General features: G+C 48.4%; 1 protein-coding gene and 3 long non-coding RNA genes across 5 annotated transcripts in view; 3 read left to right on the forward strand and 1 right to left on the reverse strand.

Moving 5' to 3' along the window:
* LOC135424409 (uncharacterized) overlaps positions 1-18,601 on the forward strand; it is a 21,424-nt gene continuing 2,823 nt past the window's right edge. The window contains exon 1 of the long non-coding RNA XR_010435203.1: positions 1-137. This is a non-coding gene — a long non-coding RNA (uncharacterized LOC135424409). The remainder of the gene's footprint in view (positions 138-18,601) is intronic.
* LOC135424408 (uncharacterized) lies at positions 721-7,710 on the forward strand. Its single transcript, XR_010435202.1, has 2 exons — positions 721-1,494; positions 7,157-7,710. It is a non-coding gene; the product is annotated as an uncharacterized LOC135424408 (long non-coding RNA).
* Positions 9,044-12,253, forward strand: LOC135424410 (uncharacterized). 2 transcript variants are annotated; one of them, XR_010435205.1, is made up of 2 exons: positions 9,044-9,502; positions 11,754-12,253. It is a non-coding gene; the product is annotated as an uncharacterized LOC135424410 (long non-coding RNA). The 2 variants fall into 2 exon arrangements; XR_010435204.1 differs by lacking the exon at positions 9,044-9,502 and adding an exon at positions 9,554-9,837.
* The window catches only part of LOC135424390 (myosin heavy chain, skeletal muscle, adult), a 16,931-nt gene continuing 10,289 nt past the window's right edge, over positions 11,960-18,601 (reverse strand). The window contains exons 21-38 of the mRNA XM_064675582.1: positions 18,285-18,527; positions 17,889-18,065; positions 17,659-17,804; positions 17,481-17,571; positions 17,004-17,393; positions 16,725-16,851; positions 16,428-16,546; positions 15,764-15,960; positions 15,229-15,412; positions 14,977-15,142; positions 14,689-14,813; positions 14,243-14,551; positions 13,944-14,147; positions 13,572-13,697; positions 13,308-13,478; positions 13,115-13,219; positions 12,874-12,969; positions 11,960-12,253 (exon numbers count right to left, since the gene is read on the reverse strand). Coding sequence (XP_064531652.1) covers positions 12,098-12,253; positions 12,874-12,969; positions 13,115-13,219; positions 13,308-13,478; positions 13,572-13,697; positions 13,944-14,147; positions 14,243-14,551; positions 14,689-14,813; positions 14,977-15,142; positions 15,229-15,412; positions 15,764-15,960; positions 16,428-16,546; positions 16,725-16,851; positions 17,004-17,393; positions 17,481-17,571; positions 17,659-17,804; positions 17,889-18,065; positions 18,285-18,527 — 3,132 coding nt within the window. The 3' untranslated portion in view covers positions 11,960-12,097. The remainder of the gene's footprint in view (positions 12,254-12,873; positions 12,970-13,114; positions 13,220-13,307; positions 13,479-13,571; positions 13,698-13,943; positions 14,148-14,242; positions 14,552-14,688; positions 14,814-14,976; positions 15,143-15,228; positions 15,413-15,763; positions 15,961-16,427; positions 16,547-16,724; positions 16,852-17,003; positions 17,394-17,480; positions 17,572-17,658; positions 17,805-17,888; positions 18,066-18,284; positions 18,528-18,601) is intronic.

Raw genomic sequence — 18,601 nt, forward strand, 5'->3', positions numbered from 1 at the left:
CTCATTCTGCCGCTCCCTGGGTAAAAGGAGATCTTCCAGGAATGTTGGCAGAAGTGCCAGAACACTAATCCTTCAGAGCAAATCTTGTCATTGCTATACTTCAACTAACATATTGCTGTGAACGCCACCTGGAGATGGTAAGGACAACTTTTTTACTAAACTCATTTGTTAAATATAGAGCTTAACATGCTGTGCTACTTTCTTAATTGTCTTCTAAGAATCTATTTGAATATTCCTGATGAAGACTTGGTGTGCTGGGGAGGAAAGAGATGTAATTTTGAATTAATTTTTTGAGATAACCCAGTAATTACCATTACTAATGGAAGTTGTAGAGTCATTCTCTAAGACAAAAGGCAGTTGGGACCAATAATTTATACACTTATGTAAAAGGCAGTGATTGGGACTAAATATAAATCTCCCAAGAATATTATTGATGAAGACCGGCTTGTGCTACAGTTCATGCGAGGCAGAGCAGAGATGCCCATCCTCTTTCCTAATCTTGTACTTGCCTTCAAGAACCAATATCTGCAATTCCTTGTGTATTATTAATTTAGCCTCACTACATAAAATGGGAAGCAAAAATTCCTTGTCTTCACACAGTGAATTTGGAAAATGGACTTTCATACACATGATGTCTTCTGTTTCCAGCAATAACACTTTTTCATGCATAGACTAAAGCCACTTAGTCCCTTGGAGATGTTCTGAAACGAACAAGTGAGAGTAGAAAGGTGGGTTAATGTGACTGAAAACGGGCAGTACTGCAGATGCAGCCAAGGTGAGCAATGCACACGCCTCCTACTTGCACAGTAAATCATAGGTAACTCTTTGGTGGCATGCAGGATGCCATTTCCTTCACACATCTGAGCAGCTGAGTGACTCCAGTTTCAGAACAGCTCAGTGAAGTAAAAAGGCTTAGAAGTATCTGAGTAAAGTGCAGAAAGCAGAGGGACAACAGGTGGCAAGAAGAGTCAGAGAAGGACAGAGAGGTGCATGGAAGGGAAATTACAGTTGCTAGCTTGACATTAGTATTAGGATGTAAATGAATCAGGAAAAGAAGTCAGCTGGCAGGTTCCTTAGCTGACCCTCATCTGTCACACTGGAGAGTTGTCAGAGCATAACTGAGGTGGGGCTCTCAGACACCATAAGTGGAAAGTACAACTAAACTATATTTTGCCTGGACTTTGTGAAAATATTTCCTATGCATCTTAAGATGGAAAGACTGTTTCACTCATCACTGCTTCCTCAGACATGCATCTATGTTTCCAGCTCCCTGATGCTCCCTCAGGGATTTCTCCAGCTCTCCTGTATCCCTCTGAAGCAGACTGACCTCTAGAGGCCTCTGGGCAGAGCTGGCACACAATGAGCTGTGTGCCCTGCCCTGCACATTTGCAAACCTTAGACTTTGCCTGTTAGTGCTCCCATCTGAGGTCTTTCTATATATGTTGAATCATATATGCCCAGCAATATGGTCTTGTCTTCCAGAGGGATACCCAGGTAAGTAGAACTAGACACTTCTACAGATTTCTTCTTTTCCCTCTTCCATGAGAAAGGCAGGATCTTTTTCAGTTAGGAGTTTCTCCTGAGGTTTGAATAGACTCGTAGGTCATAAAGAACTGAATTGATAAATGCAGTTTGTCAGAATTCATGGAGTAGAAGTTTCTCTCTGCTCCACAGGAATACTTTCAGTTAATATCATTCTGTCAATGAAATTGTGCTTATTTACTTAGGGGGCACATCACTGATGGCCACATTATTGTAGCTCTGAGACAGCTCCATGGAGCTCTAGGGCAGCTCCATGGGAGTTCACCAGCTGTGACATGTTCTACTGTGGTAATTATGGACAATGCTTTTTTCCAGGGTCAGTGACTTTGCATTACTTACCATCTAGTAGTCAGTCTGACTACACAGGGTGTTTGTACAAGCTGATCCTAATCTTCAGCGTATGCCATCAAACTATAAATATATAAGAAATGAAATATACTTTATTTATATGAGTGAATGAAAGATATTTCCCAATACAAATAAGGAACATTTCCAGATTCACAAGAACTAAACAAGGATTTAAGGTACAATGTTGGTATATGCAGGTTGAGTTCTTGATATTAAGCACCATCACCACCATAAATGTTCAGCGTGTTAATTAATGTCATTTCATATGTTACTTTTTTGGTAAATAATAAGAAAACTTCTATATTTTAATTCTAGAGTAATCATCTTCTATTCAAGGAAATAATCTGATCAAACATGTCAAGTTTTTGTAAAATTCCAATAGTATTACACATGAATGTCCAAGGTCTGCTGATTGAATAATTTTTCTGGTCACTTTAAAAATGGAAAGCAGAAGGAAAACAAATACTTTTGGAGCAAAACCAAATACAAATGTTTTAGTTTAGTTACTAAAAAAATAATGTTGACTGACATAGGCATATAGTTTCCCCCCAAATGACACTGGCTATAAACAGACTTTTCTCTACAACTTCAAAACTGCTAGCATACAAAAAAGTTCAGAAAAGTTTTTTCAACAAGAGAAAACTTAACTGCCAGTATTTTTCTTCATAGGCATTTTCTTTTATCCGAGATGCTTACAGTGGCCTTAAATGTTCTTTAAGAAACCCACAAAGATACGATCTTTCTTATGGGATGCCATTTGCTCAAATTGTCTGTTGCTAGTAAACCAACATTTGCTCAAATTGTCTTTTGCTAGTAAACCAATTGTCTTTTGCTAGTAAACCAACATCTACTTATTATAAGGCAAAAACTGTGGTTATAGTTGCTCATATAATCATAATTGTAACTACTTTACATATTTAAAGAAAGCCTCAAGCCTATAAAATATTACAGTAATGCTCTTGTCAATTTTTCCCATCTCTTACACCTATTCCCAGAACCACAAAATATCCTGAGTTGGAAGGGACCCACAAGGATCATCTAGTCCAACTCCTGCCCCTGCCCATATGTCATGGTTTGGGATAGCCCCAAAATCCAATTCCCTAGCTTCATCCCCCCTCCCACATCTCAACCTAATGTGAGATGGGTTTTTTTCCAGACAAAACACACCAGACTCAAAGTGGGGGAAAGGGAATATATTACAATGACTGTACAAATAAATACCATATCACATTATACACACGATTGCAACTATCTCTACCATGACATATAGTATTTACAATGGACCAGATCTCTTCTCCCCTCCAAATAAAAGTCAAGGAGGGAAAGAAGGACAGATCCCTTCCAGTCCTTAAGCAGCAGGATCTTCTAATGCAGCAGGTTCTGTCTCTCTTCTCCACATGCAGCAGCTGATAGCTGGCTTTCTGCCAGCACCCACAAGGGAGGTATCCAAGCCTCTCTCTTGGCCCCATCGCCTCCAACCGAGGGGTCTTCCGTGGACTTCGTAACCCCAGACAAGGTCGTATCACCATGTCATATCACGAAGACACAGGGGGGTCTTCGTGACGGTCTGGTACCTTGCAGGAGACTCAAGCTCCTTCTTGCAGGGCCTCTGTGCCCTGTCTCTCAGGCTGCCACCGTGGCAGCAGTGCGAGGGGGGGGGAAGCCAAGGTCAACTCCCCCCGCATTCCATCTGGCCGTCCCGGTCCAGCTCCGGGACGTCTTTTGAACTTCTTAGCTCCTCTCTCTCCGGTACTGCTGTACTCCAAGGCTCCTCTAAAATAGGAGTCCATCTACTCCTCCTTTCTCGGAGGTCTCAAAGGAGTTTGAGGGGCTGCTACAGTCTTACCTCAAACTCTGTAGCTCTCATCTGCTGGCTCTCTTTCCCCTGGCTCTGTCTTCCAGGAGTCTTCTCTGCGGTGCTGCATGTTTCTGTTGCTTCTTGGTCTTATCTCTGGCTCTCTGCCACCGTTTCTCTGGTCAGTGTCGGCTGCTGTTCTGTGCCCATGGAGAAAACATCTCCCGGCATAACTACAGGCACCTAGCCCAGCTTTATGCTGTTCCAGGTCCCTGCAGGCCCCGGCTGGGGGCTGGGAGGGGGCCAGAGGCCCCAAGGGCCTTAGAGCCCCTACCTCGTGGCTCACAACATGGCCACCTCTCCAACAACAACCAACACTACAACTCTTCTCTTCCGGTCTGGTTGTGATATGTTTACATTTCTGCAGGAGCGCCCATTGGACAAAATTTCAAAACTTCTAGGGGTTTCCACCCCTTGGGGTCTACCACTTCTCTTAGCCTCTGGGGGAAAACAAGGTCCAAACCACGACACCATAACACCCCAACAGTCCCACTCTGTCCCTGAGAGTGTTGTCCAAATACTCCTGGAGCTCTGTCAGCCTTGGTGCTGTGCCCACTGCCCTGGGGAGCCTGGTCAGTGCCCAACCACCCTCTGGGGGAAGAACCTTTTCCTAATATCCAATCTAACCCATTTCCATGGAAAATGCCATGGAAGCAAATATCTGGTTTCGTAAAAATAGAATCATGACTGGCTTGGGTTTGAAGGGACCTTTAAGTCCTGTCTGGTTCCACATCCTACCTCCCCCCCCTGTCATGGGCAGGGACACCTTCCACTGTCCCAGGTTGCTCCAAGCCCCGTCCAACCTGGCCTTGAATACTTCCAAGGATGGGGCAGCCACAGCTTCTCTGGGCAACCTGTGCCAGGGCCTCCCCACCCTCACAGGGAAGAATTTCTAATATCTAATATCTAATCAGAATATCTAATCTAAATCTCTTCTCTTTTTGTTTGAAAACATTCCCCCCTTTTCCTATTACTATCTACCTACGTAAAATCATTCTTCCACTTTTTTATAAACTTCCTTCAAATACTGGAAGGCCACAAAGAAGGAAGACAACTGGAAGGCCATTCCCTGAAGCCTTCTCTTCTCAAGGCAGAACAACCTCAGCTCTCCCAGCCTGTCTTCAGAGCAGAGTTCTCCAGCCCTTGCAACATCTTCATGGCCTCCTCTGGACCAAATCCAATGCATCCACATGTGTCTTGTGCTGCAGACTTGTTAAGATCATATTAATGAGAGATGCCTCTGCATGAATTAAGGTTCAAATGAGACCATATGCTGAAGTCCACAGTACAGAATTTATTTAACAGTAAATGTGAGAAAGATAGGAAAGAAACGGAGGGAAAGATCAAGCAGAAGATTGTCACCACCCTGCGGATCCAGTGGCCTCCTGTTGGTCCTTCTTCACCCAGGTCTTCTTGGTGGTGGGAGACCCAGAGTCGTTCTTCTGGAGGTTCCACCTTTATGCAGTCCAATCTCCAGGTATCCACAGGGTAATTGCAGATGTTCCTGCAACTTGGAGTGCTATGTGTATAATTAGCGCCCTCCTGTTGCAAATTCCTCTCTTCTGTGCTTATCTCAAGTTCTTGCTGTGGTGGCCTATCTTATGGCAAGTTCCTTCTGTGGCCTTGATAGTGTTTTAAAACAGGCAACATCATTCTTCAAGTCCTTGCAGAACCCCAGACCCAGATGCATTACTCCAGGTGGGGTCTCATGAGAGCAGAGGCAGGAGAAGGCAGGTCATGTTCCTTTTGATGCTGCCCAGGATGTGGTTGGCTTTCTGGGCTGTGAGGGTGCAATGCCGGGTCAGTTCCAGCTTTTCATCCACCAGAACCTCCAGGTCTTTCAACGAGTTCACTTTCCAATCCATACTCATGTCTGGGATTGCCCCGATTCAGGTGCAGTACCTTGCATTTGATTTTCTCATGACGTTCTCATAGGCTTACTTCTTAAGTTTGTCCAGGTTCCCCTGGATGGCCCTGTCCCTCTGTTTGTCAACTGCATCAGTCGGCTTTGTGCCATCTGCAAACTTGTTGAAAGTGCACTCAATCCCACTGTCTGCCACTGATAAGGACATTAAAGAGCACCAGTCCTGAGACAGAGTCGTGAGGGGCACCACTCATCACCAGCCCCCACCTGGACATGGAGTCATTGGCCACAGCACTCTGGCCGTGTCCATCCAGTCATTCCTTATCTACTGAATAGTCCACCTTTCAAATCCATGTCTCTCCAATTTGGAAATAAGGATGTCGTGTGGGACTGTGTTGAAGGCCTTACGAAGTCTAGGTAGATGACACCAGTCAGGCTTCCCTTGTTGACTGCTGCTGTCATTCCATCATAGAAGGACACCAGGTTGATCAGGCACGATTTGTCCTTAGTAAAGCCATGCTGACTGCCTCAGATCATCTCCTGGTCTTGTAAGTGTCTTAACATTGCTTCCATGAGGATCAGTTTCATGATCTTCGAAGACACAGAGAGAGACAATGGGCAAAATTTCTTCTGCCCTCCATAGTCCTGCTGTTCTTTTCTAGTGAACAGTGAAGGTGAAGTGGGCTTCGCTTAGGTTCATAGCCATTTTGACATCTGTTTCACAGGGAAGAATATCATGATTACCTGTGTGTGTTTTGAGGTGCCCTACAGGTGGGAATGGCTTATCTGCACTTTAGGCTGCAAAGGCTTTCTCTGTTGCTCCTGCTGGTCCGAGCCCAGGAGGTGCTTGTCTGCAGCAGCTGGACCTTATCCTAGGAGGAGTGAGAGTGCTCCAAAGCCCTGGGCCTCTCCTCATACCTGCACTGTGAAGGTCCAGCCAGATCACGGGTGCCAAAAGAAGTGCTGCAGTCGCTCTCCTGAGGCTGCTCTGCAGAGTGTGCAGTGGAGGTGGCAGGGCCCTGATGCTGCGTGTTGTCCTTTTGACAGTCACACACTCCCAAGCAGCTGCATGGTTCCCTTTCTGGGCAGAGAGCCCAGTGCAGACCTGCACACTGACCAGTGTCTGCTTCTGTCACCTCAGGGTCTTTTCTTCCAGCATTGGTGAGTGGAACATTCCCAGATGTTCTTTGGCCCATCCCACCTGACTTTGTTCTGTCCCAGCGGGGAGCAGATGAAACCGGCTGAGCGCCCTGGCTGCCTTTGAACCCTTGTGCTGTGATTTGCTCCCAGTCCGTGGGCCCGGCAGTTGCAGCAGGTTTAAAGCCCCCCGGCTGAGTGAGGCCGAGCGGCTGCTGTGCAGAGGAGCAGCTGCCCAGAGGAGGGTCCCGCGATGGCTTCAGGCTGCCATCGCCTGGCAGTGGGGCCTGGAGCCGAGGGGGAGATCGGGGCTGCCCCGCTGAGCTCCCTGGGACTGACAGGGGCCGGGTGGGGCCGGGAGAGGCTCCCCTGGCTCCCCCCGGCAATAATTCCATCGCCTTTCTGCCAAGGATCCCTGAAGGAACTTGTCTGTCCTTCCGTGTCGGGTGACAAGGCCCAGGCTGAGGGTAAAGCTGATGGGGCCGAGGCCGTCAGAGCAGCAGCGCCAGGGCTGAGGCGACAGGCACAGCCACTGTCCCAACTGATGTCTTTGGGCCCTACACCACCACCCACCTGTGAAGGACCAGGAATTAGAATGGGGAAAATCTCAGAAGTGGAAAAAGATGTACAGTGATTGAAAGGACTTTATGATGCAGACTTTATAGTTATTATGTATACACACATTATATGTTCCCCCAGAATTTGTATCTTCCGGGCCTGTTCACCTCCCTGCTCCTCTGTTTCTCTGCCAATTGGCTGGAGAAGCTGCAGCGAGGGCACAGCCTCCATTCGCCCCTTCTCTCCCCAGTTCCTCCCACGCTCCTCCTCTTTTGCTCGTGTCCCTATCCTGGTTTGTCCCCCCGCTTGTCCATCTCATGCTCCGCCCTATGTTCTGACCCTTTCCCCTCCCGAGCTGATAAAAGACCGGGTGCACGTGTGAATAAAGTATTCTACCTGCATCCCACCTTTGTGTCCCGGACTTGTGTAATGCCACGGTCCCCCCCACTTTTCGGACCGCGGCACCCACCCTGGGGTGTCACCGCATCTCTCTGTGCTTCCTTCACACCTCACCATCGCCTGGGACACGTGTCAGTGTGGGACAGTGGGCCACTGCCTCATTGCACCCATGGTCTGTTCAGGGTCTCTGGGGGTGAACAGACCTTGCAATCTCCCCCCTCTGTGAGCTCAACCTCCACAAAGCTGGTGGGTGTTTTCCTTCCTGCCCACTCCCCAGCATCCCCTTAGGCTTCCAACCTTGTTTGTACCATTTCACACACCTCCATGCAAACGACCCCAAATTTTAGGTCCACCTGCAGGGTTCAAACCAGATTGTTCCTAGATGGGGAAGGATCTGCTAAGCCATTTTACACATTTTCAATAAATGCAGAAGTGCAGTTTGCCCTTTCCCTTCTATAAAAGGCTATTTTAGAAAACATTCCCCAAAAAAGGTAAACTGCATTTGAGAGAAACCCAGACCATTCTGTCCTGCACTCCCTCCTAAGAGTGAAGGTCCCAAATACTCAGCTGGGGCTGATACACACTAAAAATTTCACAGTAATGTGTGCATTGTCTGTTGAGTGTGATTTTAAAGTGTCTCTAAAATCTATTCTACATGGAAATCCACACATCCTGCCTAGCAGGAATGGGGAAGAAGTTATTTCCTTGCTAAGGGCAGTTTGGTACTTAACATATATGTGGATCTAAGTTCCCATTTGATGTTTAATAGTAAAACCCATGTCATTGGTACAGAAGAGCCTCATTAAAAAACAGTTAAATTTTTTACATGAAACACTTTCTCACACAAAATACAGTCTCTTTTTTGTGGTATTATACTTACCCTCCCAGTGTCACTTTTTGTCCTAAAAATGACTCTTTAGTCTTGCTTTAGAATGATGGAGCAGCAAGGAGGCAGCCTGCTATGAGTTATCAGCATCTTCCTGTATTTGCCAGGAGGAGTATGGTGATGGAGGATTTCTTCCTGCTTGTTCCAGGTTTGCTCAGCTTTTTATTGTTGTCTATTTCCTTACGACAGTCTGCTTCCTTTCACAGGCTCCCAACCAAAGTTTAAAAGGTGCAGAGCAGTTTCTGCTGCCTCAGTTACCACGAAAAGCAGTACTTTATTATGCAGTGAACTCCCAAGGCTTGTCAGACCTTTACCATATATATGGTGTTCACAAGCTTAACCTGAAACAGGTTGACTAATAGTTGTGTGACTACTACACAGTTATTAAAACAAGATAAAACCACTTCAGGCTTAGAGAGGCCCTAAGATTGTGCATTGTCAGGTCAATACAAACCCTCAAGGTTTTTATTATTGAAACAAAAAACACATTTATTGGTCTACAATAGCGGAGGTTTTAAGGAACTGAAGCATCTTAGCATAGAAAGAGAATGGTCAGGTATTCAGAAGTAAGTGTGAAAAGAGACAAACTGATGTCAAAAACAATATCAGAAAACAGTCAGGCTTGTATCTGCCATGGAGAATGAGTGCAAAGAATATAATAGAGTGAAAGAAATCTGAAGTCTACTAGGGAAACATAGGAAGCTTTCTAACATACCATGGGAAGGAAGAGCTAGGCTGGTGTCACTACAAGGTGTAAAATGGATTTATAAGGCTCTTTGTGACTGAAAGCTGATCATCTCTGAAAAGACTTACCCTCATCGCTCTTTCAGATAGCGATGACAGAGACGTGCTGTTTCTGCTTTCTCATCCTCACTACTGACAGCAGACCAGGCCTAAAATTACTAGTGTGTTGGTGAGTTTGCATCTTGGAGGCTGATAATTAAATACTCATTTTGATAATTCTTTCTTAGCCATACAGACATGAGCTGTTGGGCGGAAGTTTCCAGCAGAGTGACCAAAGCTCACTGGAAGCTCACTTTTCCCTTTAGAAGGAAAACCCATGCTATGACAGGGATTTCTACACATACTGACTAAGGGACCACTGACAACCTTCAGCACTTCCCAGGAAACCTCAAGACCTCCAGTGGCAGGCTCTCCTTTGAAAGTCTGAAGAAGATTAGAGCTAAAGTTTTTGGAGATCCTCGACCTCAGGCCTGGGAATAGCCATGATCTGCATGCCATGCCTGAGTAAGCAGCTGAGAAATTCCCCTGCATTTGATTTACACACACACACTCCCAACACACCTCACTTTTCCCCATACCCCCCTGTCATGGTTTGAGATAGTCCCAAAATCCAATTCCCTGACTCCATTCCCCCTCCCACATCTCAACCTAATGTGAGATGGGTTTTTCCAGACAAAACACACCAGACTCAAAGTGGGGGGCAAGGGAATATATTACAATGACTGTACAAATAAATATAACATCACATTATACACACGATTACAACTATCTCTACCATGACATATAGTATTTACAATGGACCAGATCTCTTCTCTCCTCCAAATAAAAGTCCAGGAGGGAAAGAAGGACAGATCCCTTCCAGTCCTTAAGCAGCAGCATCTTCTGAGGCAGCAGGTTTCTTCTTCTCATGCATGCAGCAGCTGTGGCTGGCTTTCTGCCAGCACTCACGAGGGAGGTACCCAAGCTCCCTTGGCCCCCTTGATGCAGGCAAAGGGGTCTTCCATGGGCTTCGTAACCCCAGACAAGGTCGTTTCACCACGTCATATCACGAAGACACAGGGGGGTCTTCGTGATGGTCTGGTATCTCCAGGAGGTTTCAAGCTCCTAGCAGGGCCTCTGTGCCCTGTCTCTCAGGCTGCCACCTTGGCAGCAGTGTGAGGGGGGAGCCAAGGTCACTCCCCCCTGCATTCCATCTGGCCGTCCCGGTCCAGCTCCAGGACGCTCTGAGCTTCTTAGCTCCTCTCTCTCTCCAGTGCTGCATGTCTAAAACTCTTCTCCTTAATAGGAGTCCATCTCCCTCTTTTCTCAGAGGGATCTCAAAGGAGTTTTGGGGGGCTGGTACAGTCTTACCCCCAGAACTCTGTCTCTCAGCTGCTGGCTCTCTTTTTCCCGGCTCTCCTTCCAGGAGTCCTTTCTCTGCGGTGCTGCATGTTGCTTCTGCTGCTCCTCCGGTTCAGGTCCTTATCTCTGGCTCTCTGTCACCGTTTCTCTGGTCAGTCCCGGCTGCTGCTCTGTGCCCATGGAGAAAAACATCTCCCGGCATACTACAGACACTTAGTCCAGTCTAAGACTGTTCCAAGTCTCTGCAATCCCCCCAGCCAGGGGCTGGGAGGGGGCCAGAGGCCCCGAGGGGCTCAGAGCCCCTTCCTTGTGGCTCTACAACATGGCCACCTCTCCTCAACCACCAAACTACAACCCATCTCTTCCGGTGAGCTTGTGGAATGTTGACGTTTTTGCAGGAGCGCCCATTGGACAGAATTTCAAAACTTCCAGGGGTTTCCACCCCTTGGGGTCTACCACTTTTCTTAGCCTCTGGGGGAAAACAAAGTCCAAACCACTACACCCCCTGTCCTCTACCTTCTGCCCTTTGCACTCTCCTGTTTCTTTTCATGTCAGAGCCAGTGAGAACGTTGATCCCTCTCAAGCCTCCCCACACTGTGTTGATTTTAGAGTTCTGCTTTAAATGCCCATTCAGTTATTTCCCTTCCTTTCTTAAATCTCTGGGTGTGTGCAATTGGTCTTCCTTGACCTTGTTTCTTTTTATTTTCTTTTTTTTTTTACCACTACTGAAAAATGAGCTGTTATTTTCACACAGTTATGCAGCACATGAGGCAGACCTTCCTCCTGATGGGCAATTTTCAGCTCAGAGTCCACCTCTTCACAAGTGACACTTTGTGTTTCTCTATCTGTGTTTTTAACTTTATTGAATTTTGTGTGCTATGTAACGGCACTGTTTTCTGGGTGTCATGGAAGCCTTCTGCAATTCTAACCTATCAGTCATTGTCCTAAGTGCCTGGAATAGCATAATTTCGTTGGAAACATTGTGTTCCTTCCTGTTCAATGCTGCTCTGATTTACTTATTGCTGGAACAACATATGCCCCAGCACAAATAACTCTCTCTTTCATTTTGTGTCTTTCAGGATTATTTGTGTGAGTGAGAAGCTTTCTTTTGATCACTGGCTAAAGTGTTATAGAAGGGAAAAGAAGTTAGAAACCAGATGACAAAAAGCTGTACCATGGCACAGGTACACAAAGATTTTATAAGGCAACACTCTGTACAAAGACTAATGGTGCTACAGATCAAACATTTAAAGCCACAAACAAATGAAGACTATTGCACATGATGTGCATCCAAATGAATCTACTCTTTATTCCTACATATTCCAACGTATTGAGGGGGTTGCAAATATCAAATATGGAAGAAAGTGACAGAGAGTTCACATTTTGTGCAGCCCTCAGGTCACTTTGCTGCTTTGTGACATCCTCACTCTTCCTCTTCTATCTTCTTCCCATGCATGTCCCGGCTCTTCACTCGGAGCTTGTTGACCTGTGACTCTGCAATATCAGCCCGTTCCTCGGCTTCCTCCAGCTCGTGCTGGATCTTGCGGAACTTGGAGAGGTTGACATTGGAGAGCTCCTCCTGTGTGGGGAGAGGGAGTTGGTGGTGAGGAGCCCAGGGCAGGGATTTCACTCCTCCTGCACCTCGGCCTTGTGGGGCTGCAGCTCTTCCCTGGGAGGAGGCACAAACCTCCATCCCCCTCCCACCACTGCTCACATGTCAGCTCACCCCAACCTCCTCATCCTCCCCTTCCCAGGACCCCTCTGGGAAAAGCATCACCAGGACTGTGTCATATGTGAGGAACAGCTTTGTCACTTGGATTTGTCACTTGTGCTCTTGTTCTCCCACTACTTGCTGCCTGATTATCAGTGTCACTTATCAGGCTGAGAAAGATCCTGAAGCATTCTGCTGCTGACTATTAGCAGAGATTCAGGAACTTCTCAGTGAGTGGATGTGGCCCCTGGGTTTGTTTGCTCTGATCTCTCATATGAAACAGGCTGTAGAACTTGCCTCAGTTCATCCCTGACTGCAAAGTGCCCAGGGCTCACCAAGGCCTCATGACATGACAGCAAAACAGCGAGGCCAAGGCTGTTGTGTCTTGGGAGTTTCTTTCAAGCCCCTTTCCTGGTGTTCAGCCTCATTCAGTGCCTGTGCTGCCCCAATGGAAGGTGGCCCTTGCCCATTCTTCCAGCAATACTTACAGCTTCCTCAGCCTGTCTCTTGTAGGATTTCACCTTCATTTGCAGCTTGTCCACCAGATCCTGCAGCCTGAGAACATTCTTCCTGTCTTCCTCAGACTAGAGGAGATGGTAAGGAGGAAGGAGAATGAATTCCTGGTTCTGCATCCCACAGGGTTAGGAAATCCCCTTGGGGATGGTGTGTGCAAAATGAGACTTGCTGTGAGAAAACTCTGTCCAAGCCCAAGGAGGCCTCCAGCCTTACCTGGTAGGTGAGTTCCTTCACCCTCCTCTCGTACTTGCGCACACCCTTCACGGCTTCAGCGCTGCGCTTCTGCTCAGCATCAACCTCCCCTTCCAGCTCCCGCACCTGCAATGAGAAGCCCGTCCCTGCAGCTTCCCTGGGGGTGTCTCTCCAAGGGACGGGGTCACTCATGCACCAACACAGCCCTACTCACCCGGGCCTCCAGCTTCTGCAGTTGTTTCTTTCCACCTTTCAAGGCCAACTGCTCTGCCTCTTCCAGACGGTGCTGCAGGTCCTTCACTGTCTGGTCCAGGTTCTTCTTCATCCTCTCCAGGTGGGCACTGGTGTCCTGCTCCTTCTTCAGCTCTTCTGCCATCATGGCCGCCTGAGCAGAGCAAAAGGTCAAAGCCCTTGTGAGGCTGGAGACATTTTGGGGAGAATACATCCCCCATCAGCAATGAAAGGAGCCCCGACTCACATCTGTGATGGCCTTCTTGGCCTTCTCTTCAGCATTGCGGGCCTCCTGGATCGTATCCTCCATTTCGCTCTGAATCTGAGAAATGTCTGTCTCCAGCTTCTTCTTGGTGTTGATCAAGCTGGTGTTCTGTGCAACAGGAAAGACAGGAATGGTGCTGTCAGTCCAAATGCCTGCACACCAAGGCCTGAAAGTGCAAGTAGAGTTTAGGAAAATTTTTAATGCAAGAGACTTGCATTAAACCGGGCATTGGAGGCTGGCTGGGGGGACAGCACATTTCAGCAAGTGTTTACACAGTAATCACTTACAAGGTGCGGGACAATCTCCCTCTTTTTTATTCCTTGTGGATGGGATTAATTTCCAGCAATGCCTGACCTGGGTGTGGAGGAGCTGTGCACGTTCAGTGGCATCCAGGAGCTCCTGCTCAGCCAGTTTCCTCGACCGCTCCGTCTGCTCCAGGGCTGCCCGTAGCTCCTCAACTTCAGCCTGCAGCAGGTTTGCTCTGCGCTCCACCATGGCCACCTGCTCCTTCAGGTCATCCTGGGTCCTGAGAGCATCGTCCAAGTGTAGCTGGGTGTCCTGTAAGAGAGACAAGAGGAATTACATGGTGTCAGTGTGCGCTTGAGGGCCAAAAATATCAGGGGTCTCTCTATCTGTAGTTTTGCTGAACAGACCTTGAGCACAGCCTGTGTGTTTCTCAGGTTCTTTTGTGCCTCGGCAGCCTGGCGGTTGGCATGGCTGAGCTGGATCTCCATTTCATTCAGGTCTCCCTCCATCTTCTTCTTCAGCCTCAGGGCTTCATTCCTGCTCCTGATCTCAGCATCCAGGGTGCTTTGCATGGAGTCTACAACTCGGAGGTGGTTCCTTTTCAGCTGGTCAATCTCCTCATCTTTCTCTGCTATCTTCCTGTCAATCTCAGACTTCACCTGGTTGAGCTCCAGCTGCAGGCGCAGGATCTTCCCCTCTTCATGTTCCAGAGAGGCCTGGATATGCATCAGGAACAGTGACTTAGACAACCACTTACTTTCTAAGCAATCTTTAATGGGGGTCTTAATGAAACCTAGGCTTCTTTTTCTGCCCCATCTCCAAAACATTTACAATAATTTTTAGTAGTGTGTACCTCAGCTTCCTCCAGGGACGCTTGCAGTTCAGATTTCTCCTGCTCAACTTGCTTCTTGACTTTCTCCAGCTCATGAATTGCCTTTCCTCCCTCCGCAATCTGCTCCGTGAGGTCGGAAATCTCCTCTGTGGGAACAAAGAAAAAAGGCTTGCTCAGGCCCAGAGCAGAATGGGAAGGGCCCTGTCCCACCAGGGTGACAGGCATCTTTGCAGAGCTGCAGGCACAGACCCCGCAGCAATGCTCAGCTGGTGAGAAAGCCCATCCCAGAGCAGAGGGCCAGGGACTTACGCTGCAAGTTCTTGTTCTCCCGCTTCATTGTTTCCAGGTGGTCCAAGGACTCCTCATAGGCATTCTTCATCTTAAACAGCTCCGTGCTGAGGGAGCGGGACTCCTTCTGGGAGGCCTCCAGCTCAGCCTGCGTTTCCTCATACTTCTGCTTCCATTCTGCCAGGATCTGAAGAGAAACGGGGCGTGAGTAGGGATGTGGCCATCCCGGGGGGAGGCTCTGCCCAGGAGTCCCAGGGCTGGAGCCCAAAAGACCTTGTCAAAGTTCTTCTGCTTCTTGTCCAGAGCAGCGCAGGCTGCATTGGATCGCTCCACATCAATCATCAGGTCCTCCACTTCATTCTGCAGCCTCTGCTTTGTCTTTTCCAGGGAGGCACATTTGGCATTGACAGCTTCGACGTGTTCCTCTGCATCCTGCAGGCGCTGTGCCAGCTTCTTCCTGGGAGGAGATGAGCACAGTGGCAGCTTAGAGCTTAGAAGGGAGTCAGTTCTGCACTGCCATGAGAGGGCAGTTGGCCACTTTGGAGGGTTTGAGCTGAGCACTTTTCACAGATCCTAAAGGATCTGTCCTTTCTGTGTGCATTAGGCCTGTCTTTGCACTTCTAGCCCTAAAGCCTATGCTTTCCCTTCCAATATACACTTTTTTCCTCCTCCCCTCTATCTGCTTTGCACACAAAGACAGTATATCCCTGCCTTCATCCCAGCCCTGTCTCAGCCCACTCAGAGACTCCCATTTCCCTTGACCGCTCTCAGTCTTCTGCAGTCATTTCTCATCCCACTCCCCACGTACTTGGCCTCCTCGAGCTCCTCCGTGCGCTGAATCGCGTCCGTCTCGTATTTGGTTCTCCACTGGGCCACTTCGCTGTTGGCCTTGGACAGGGCACGCTGCAGCTCCCCCTTGGCTTCCTGCTCCTCCTCATATTGTTCCCGGAGCAAGTCACAGTCGTGGCGAGCGGACTGCAGGGCGTGGGCCAGGGCGTTCTTGGCCTGTGGGGACATGGGCGTGGGTAACTCCAACACTTGTCTTGAGATGCCTCTTGACACCGAAATTGGCAGTGAAATTAGAATGAACCTCTAATTAGGCAAATAAGAGAGCTGGCATCTGATGGAGCCCTTACTGATGTGTCTGGAGGATCAGGACATGTTAGTGACAGGTGCTCTGGGGACAGTAATCAGCTGTTTGTGTAAATGTTTTGACATGTGTGGCTGAATCCTGTCTTAGAGAGGATCATCAGAATGGCAAGAAAGCCTTGTGGAGTGCTTCCTCCAGCATCTAAAGCATCACACATCCTTCCCTCTCCAGCTCACGAGTAGAAGTTTGTGTACTATTGGTGTTCCCTCCAGTCCTACAGGTGTTTGGGGAAAGAACATGGAACCTGTCTTGGGTCAGACTATAGGATTCTCCAGATTATCCAGGGGTGACCCAGGCTGTGGACACTAGGGTGCTTCCATACCTTGATTTCTTCCTCTAGATGCCTCTTGAGTTCCTCAATCTGTTGGGTAAATCCTTGCTTGCCCCTAGACAGCTGAGAAATCAGAGCATCTTTTTCCTCCACCTGGCGGGAATATTCACCTGGGAAGGGTAAAGGGAAAAAAGGGAACCAGACTATTAATCCTATGACCCTTTCTGCCTGTAAAGCCATGTAACCAGGAGTGGCCTGAGAGGTTATACCAGCTGTCACGTTGCACCCAAAGGTGTGCTCATGGCGTGCAGGTCCTCCCACTGCACTTGAGGAATGAGGATGTCTCACCTGACTCTGTCTGCAGACGAGCTCTTTGAGTATTGAGGTCATTGATCATGCGCTGATTCTGCTCCTCCTTCGTTTTTAACTCACTCAGCTGATCTTCCAGTGTGCGACACATCTTCTCCAGGTTTGCCTAGGGAGCAAACACAGGGAAGGGAAGGAGATGAACGCCTGCACTCTGCCTCATTCTCACAGCAGGGATATTGTCTATGGGAATGTGACTGGTAGATGCAGCCTTTGTGCCACACCTTGGCCCTGCGAGCATGTTCTACTGCAATTCCATACCTTGGCTTTGGAGACAGACTCCATGTTACTGGCCAAGTCATCAATCTCCATCTTGAGCTCGCTCTTCTCCTTCTCCAGCTTCTGCTTGACGCGCTGCAGGTTGTCGATCTGCTCCCCCAGCTCAGCTGTGCTGTCCGCGTGCTTCTTGCGCAGGGCGGCAGCCGTGGCTTCGTGTTGCAGCGTGGCCTCTTCGAGGTCCCGGCGCATCTTCTGGAATTCTGCCTCCCGCTTCTTGTTCATCTCCACCTGAGCTGCCGTCGCCCCTCCTGCTTCTTCCAGGCGCTCGCTGATCTCCTCCAGCTCCCTGGACAGGTCAGCCCGATGCTTCTCTGCTTTAGCACGAGAGGTTCGCTCGGCCTCGATTTCCTCCTCCAGTTCCTCAATACGGGCCTGGAGAACACGAGGGACCCTTCACACCCGTGCCCTCCTCCTCCCTGAGCTGAGCCTGGGGCAGGCAGGGGAAGGGCAGACACTTGCCTGCAGCTCCTTGATCTTCTTCTGTAGTTGCATGCCCAGGGCTTGTTCATCCTCGATTTTGCTCTGGATCTGGCTGATTTCAAAGTCTTTCCTTTGGGCAAAGCAAAGTGGGTTACAGCTCAAAGGAAGAAGACAAGAGCTGCAGCCCAGCACTGAGGTGCCCCAGGGCCACACTCACTTCTTCAGTTTCTCATCCAGCTGCTGCTTATCATTCTCCAGATCCATGATGCTGTCCTGGGCCAGCTTCAGGTCTCCTTCCAGTTTCCTCTTGGCTCTCTCCAGGTCCATGCGCAGTTTCTTCTCTTGCTCCAGGGACCCTTCCAGCTACACAGAACAAGGCCATGAGTGCTCCACCAGCCAGCTCAAACTCCATACCTGTCTGTTCCTGCTGTGTGTCCGTGGGCTTACATCGTCCACTTGCTGCTCCAGCTTGGTCTTGGCTTTGGTCAGTGTATTGACTTTGTCCTCTTCTACCTGCAGGTCATCCAGGGTCTGCTGATGGGCCTCTTGGAGGGCTTTCTTCTCTTTTGTCAGCTTGGCGATGGTCTCGTCCAGGGCTGCCATCTCCTCTGTGAGGTTTTTCACCTACAAATATGAGCAATTATCAAAATTCAGTTGAAAACTTGCTTGGTGATTCAGGGAAATTCTCCCTCTGCTGTGCTTAGCCACAAGTTGCACTTTTCTTTTCACTGCTTAGGTCAGGCCCAGCTCATGTGCTTGAAAGCCAACACATCCTTAGGTTGCTCCTTTGCTCCTAGAAACAATGATTTTTTGACCCTTTAATGTGACTCCCTGTGTGTGTACCTTGTTTTCAGTGGCGTGCTTTTCCTTCTCCACCTTGGCCAGTGTTAGCTCAAGGTCATCAATATCTTTCTTCAGCTCTGAACATTCATCCTCCAGTTTCCTCTTCTTGGCTGTCAGCTCAGCATTGATTTCCTCCTCATCCTCAGCCCTTTCAGTCACTTCCTTAATTTTGGCTTCCAGCTGGATTTTGGTTTTGATGAGCTGGTCACACCTTTCCTCAGCATCAGCCAGGCTATCTGCTTCCTGGTGGGGAGACAGAATTTTGTGGGTTGCAGTATTTTGAACTTTCTGTGCTCTGTCTTTTGTATCACTGAGTA

This window comes from Pseudopipra pipra, chromosome 19 (assembly GCF_036250125.1).
Source record: "Pseudopipra pipra isolate bDixPip1 chromosome 19, bDixPip1.hap1, whole genome shotgun sequence".
Lineage (NCBI taxonomy): Eukaryota > Metazoa > Chordata > Aves > Passeriformes > Pipridae > Pseudopipra > Pseudopipra pipra.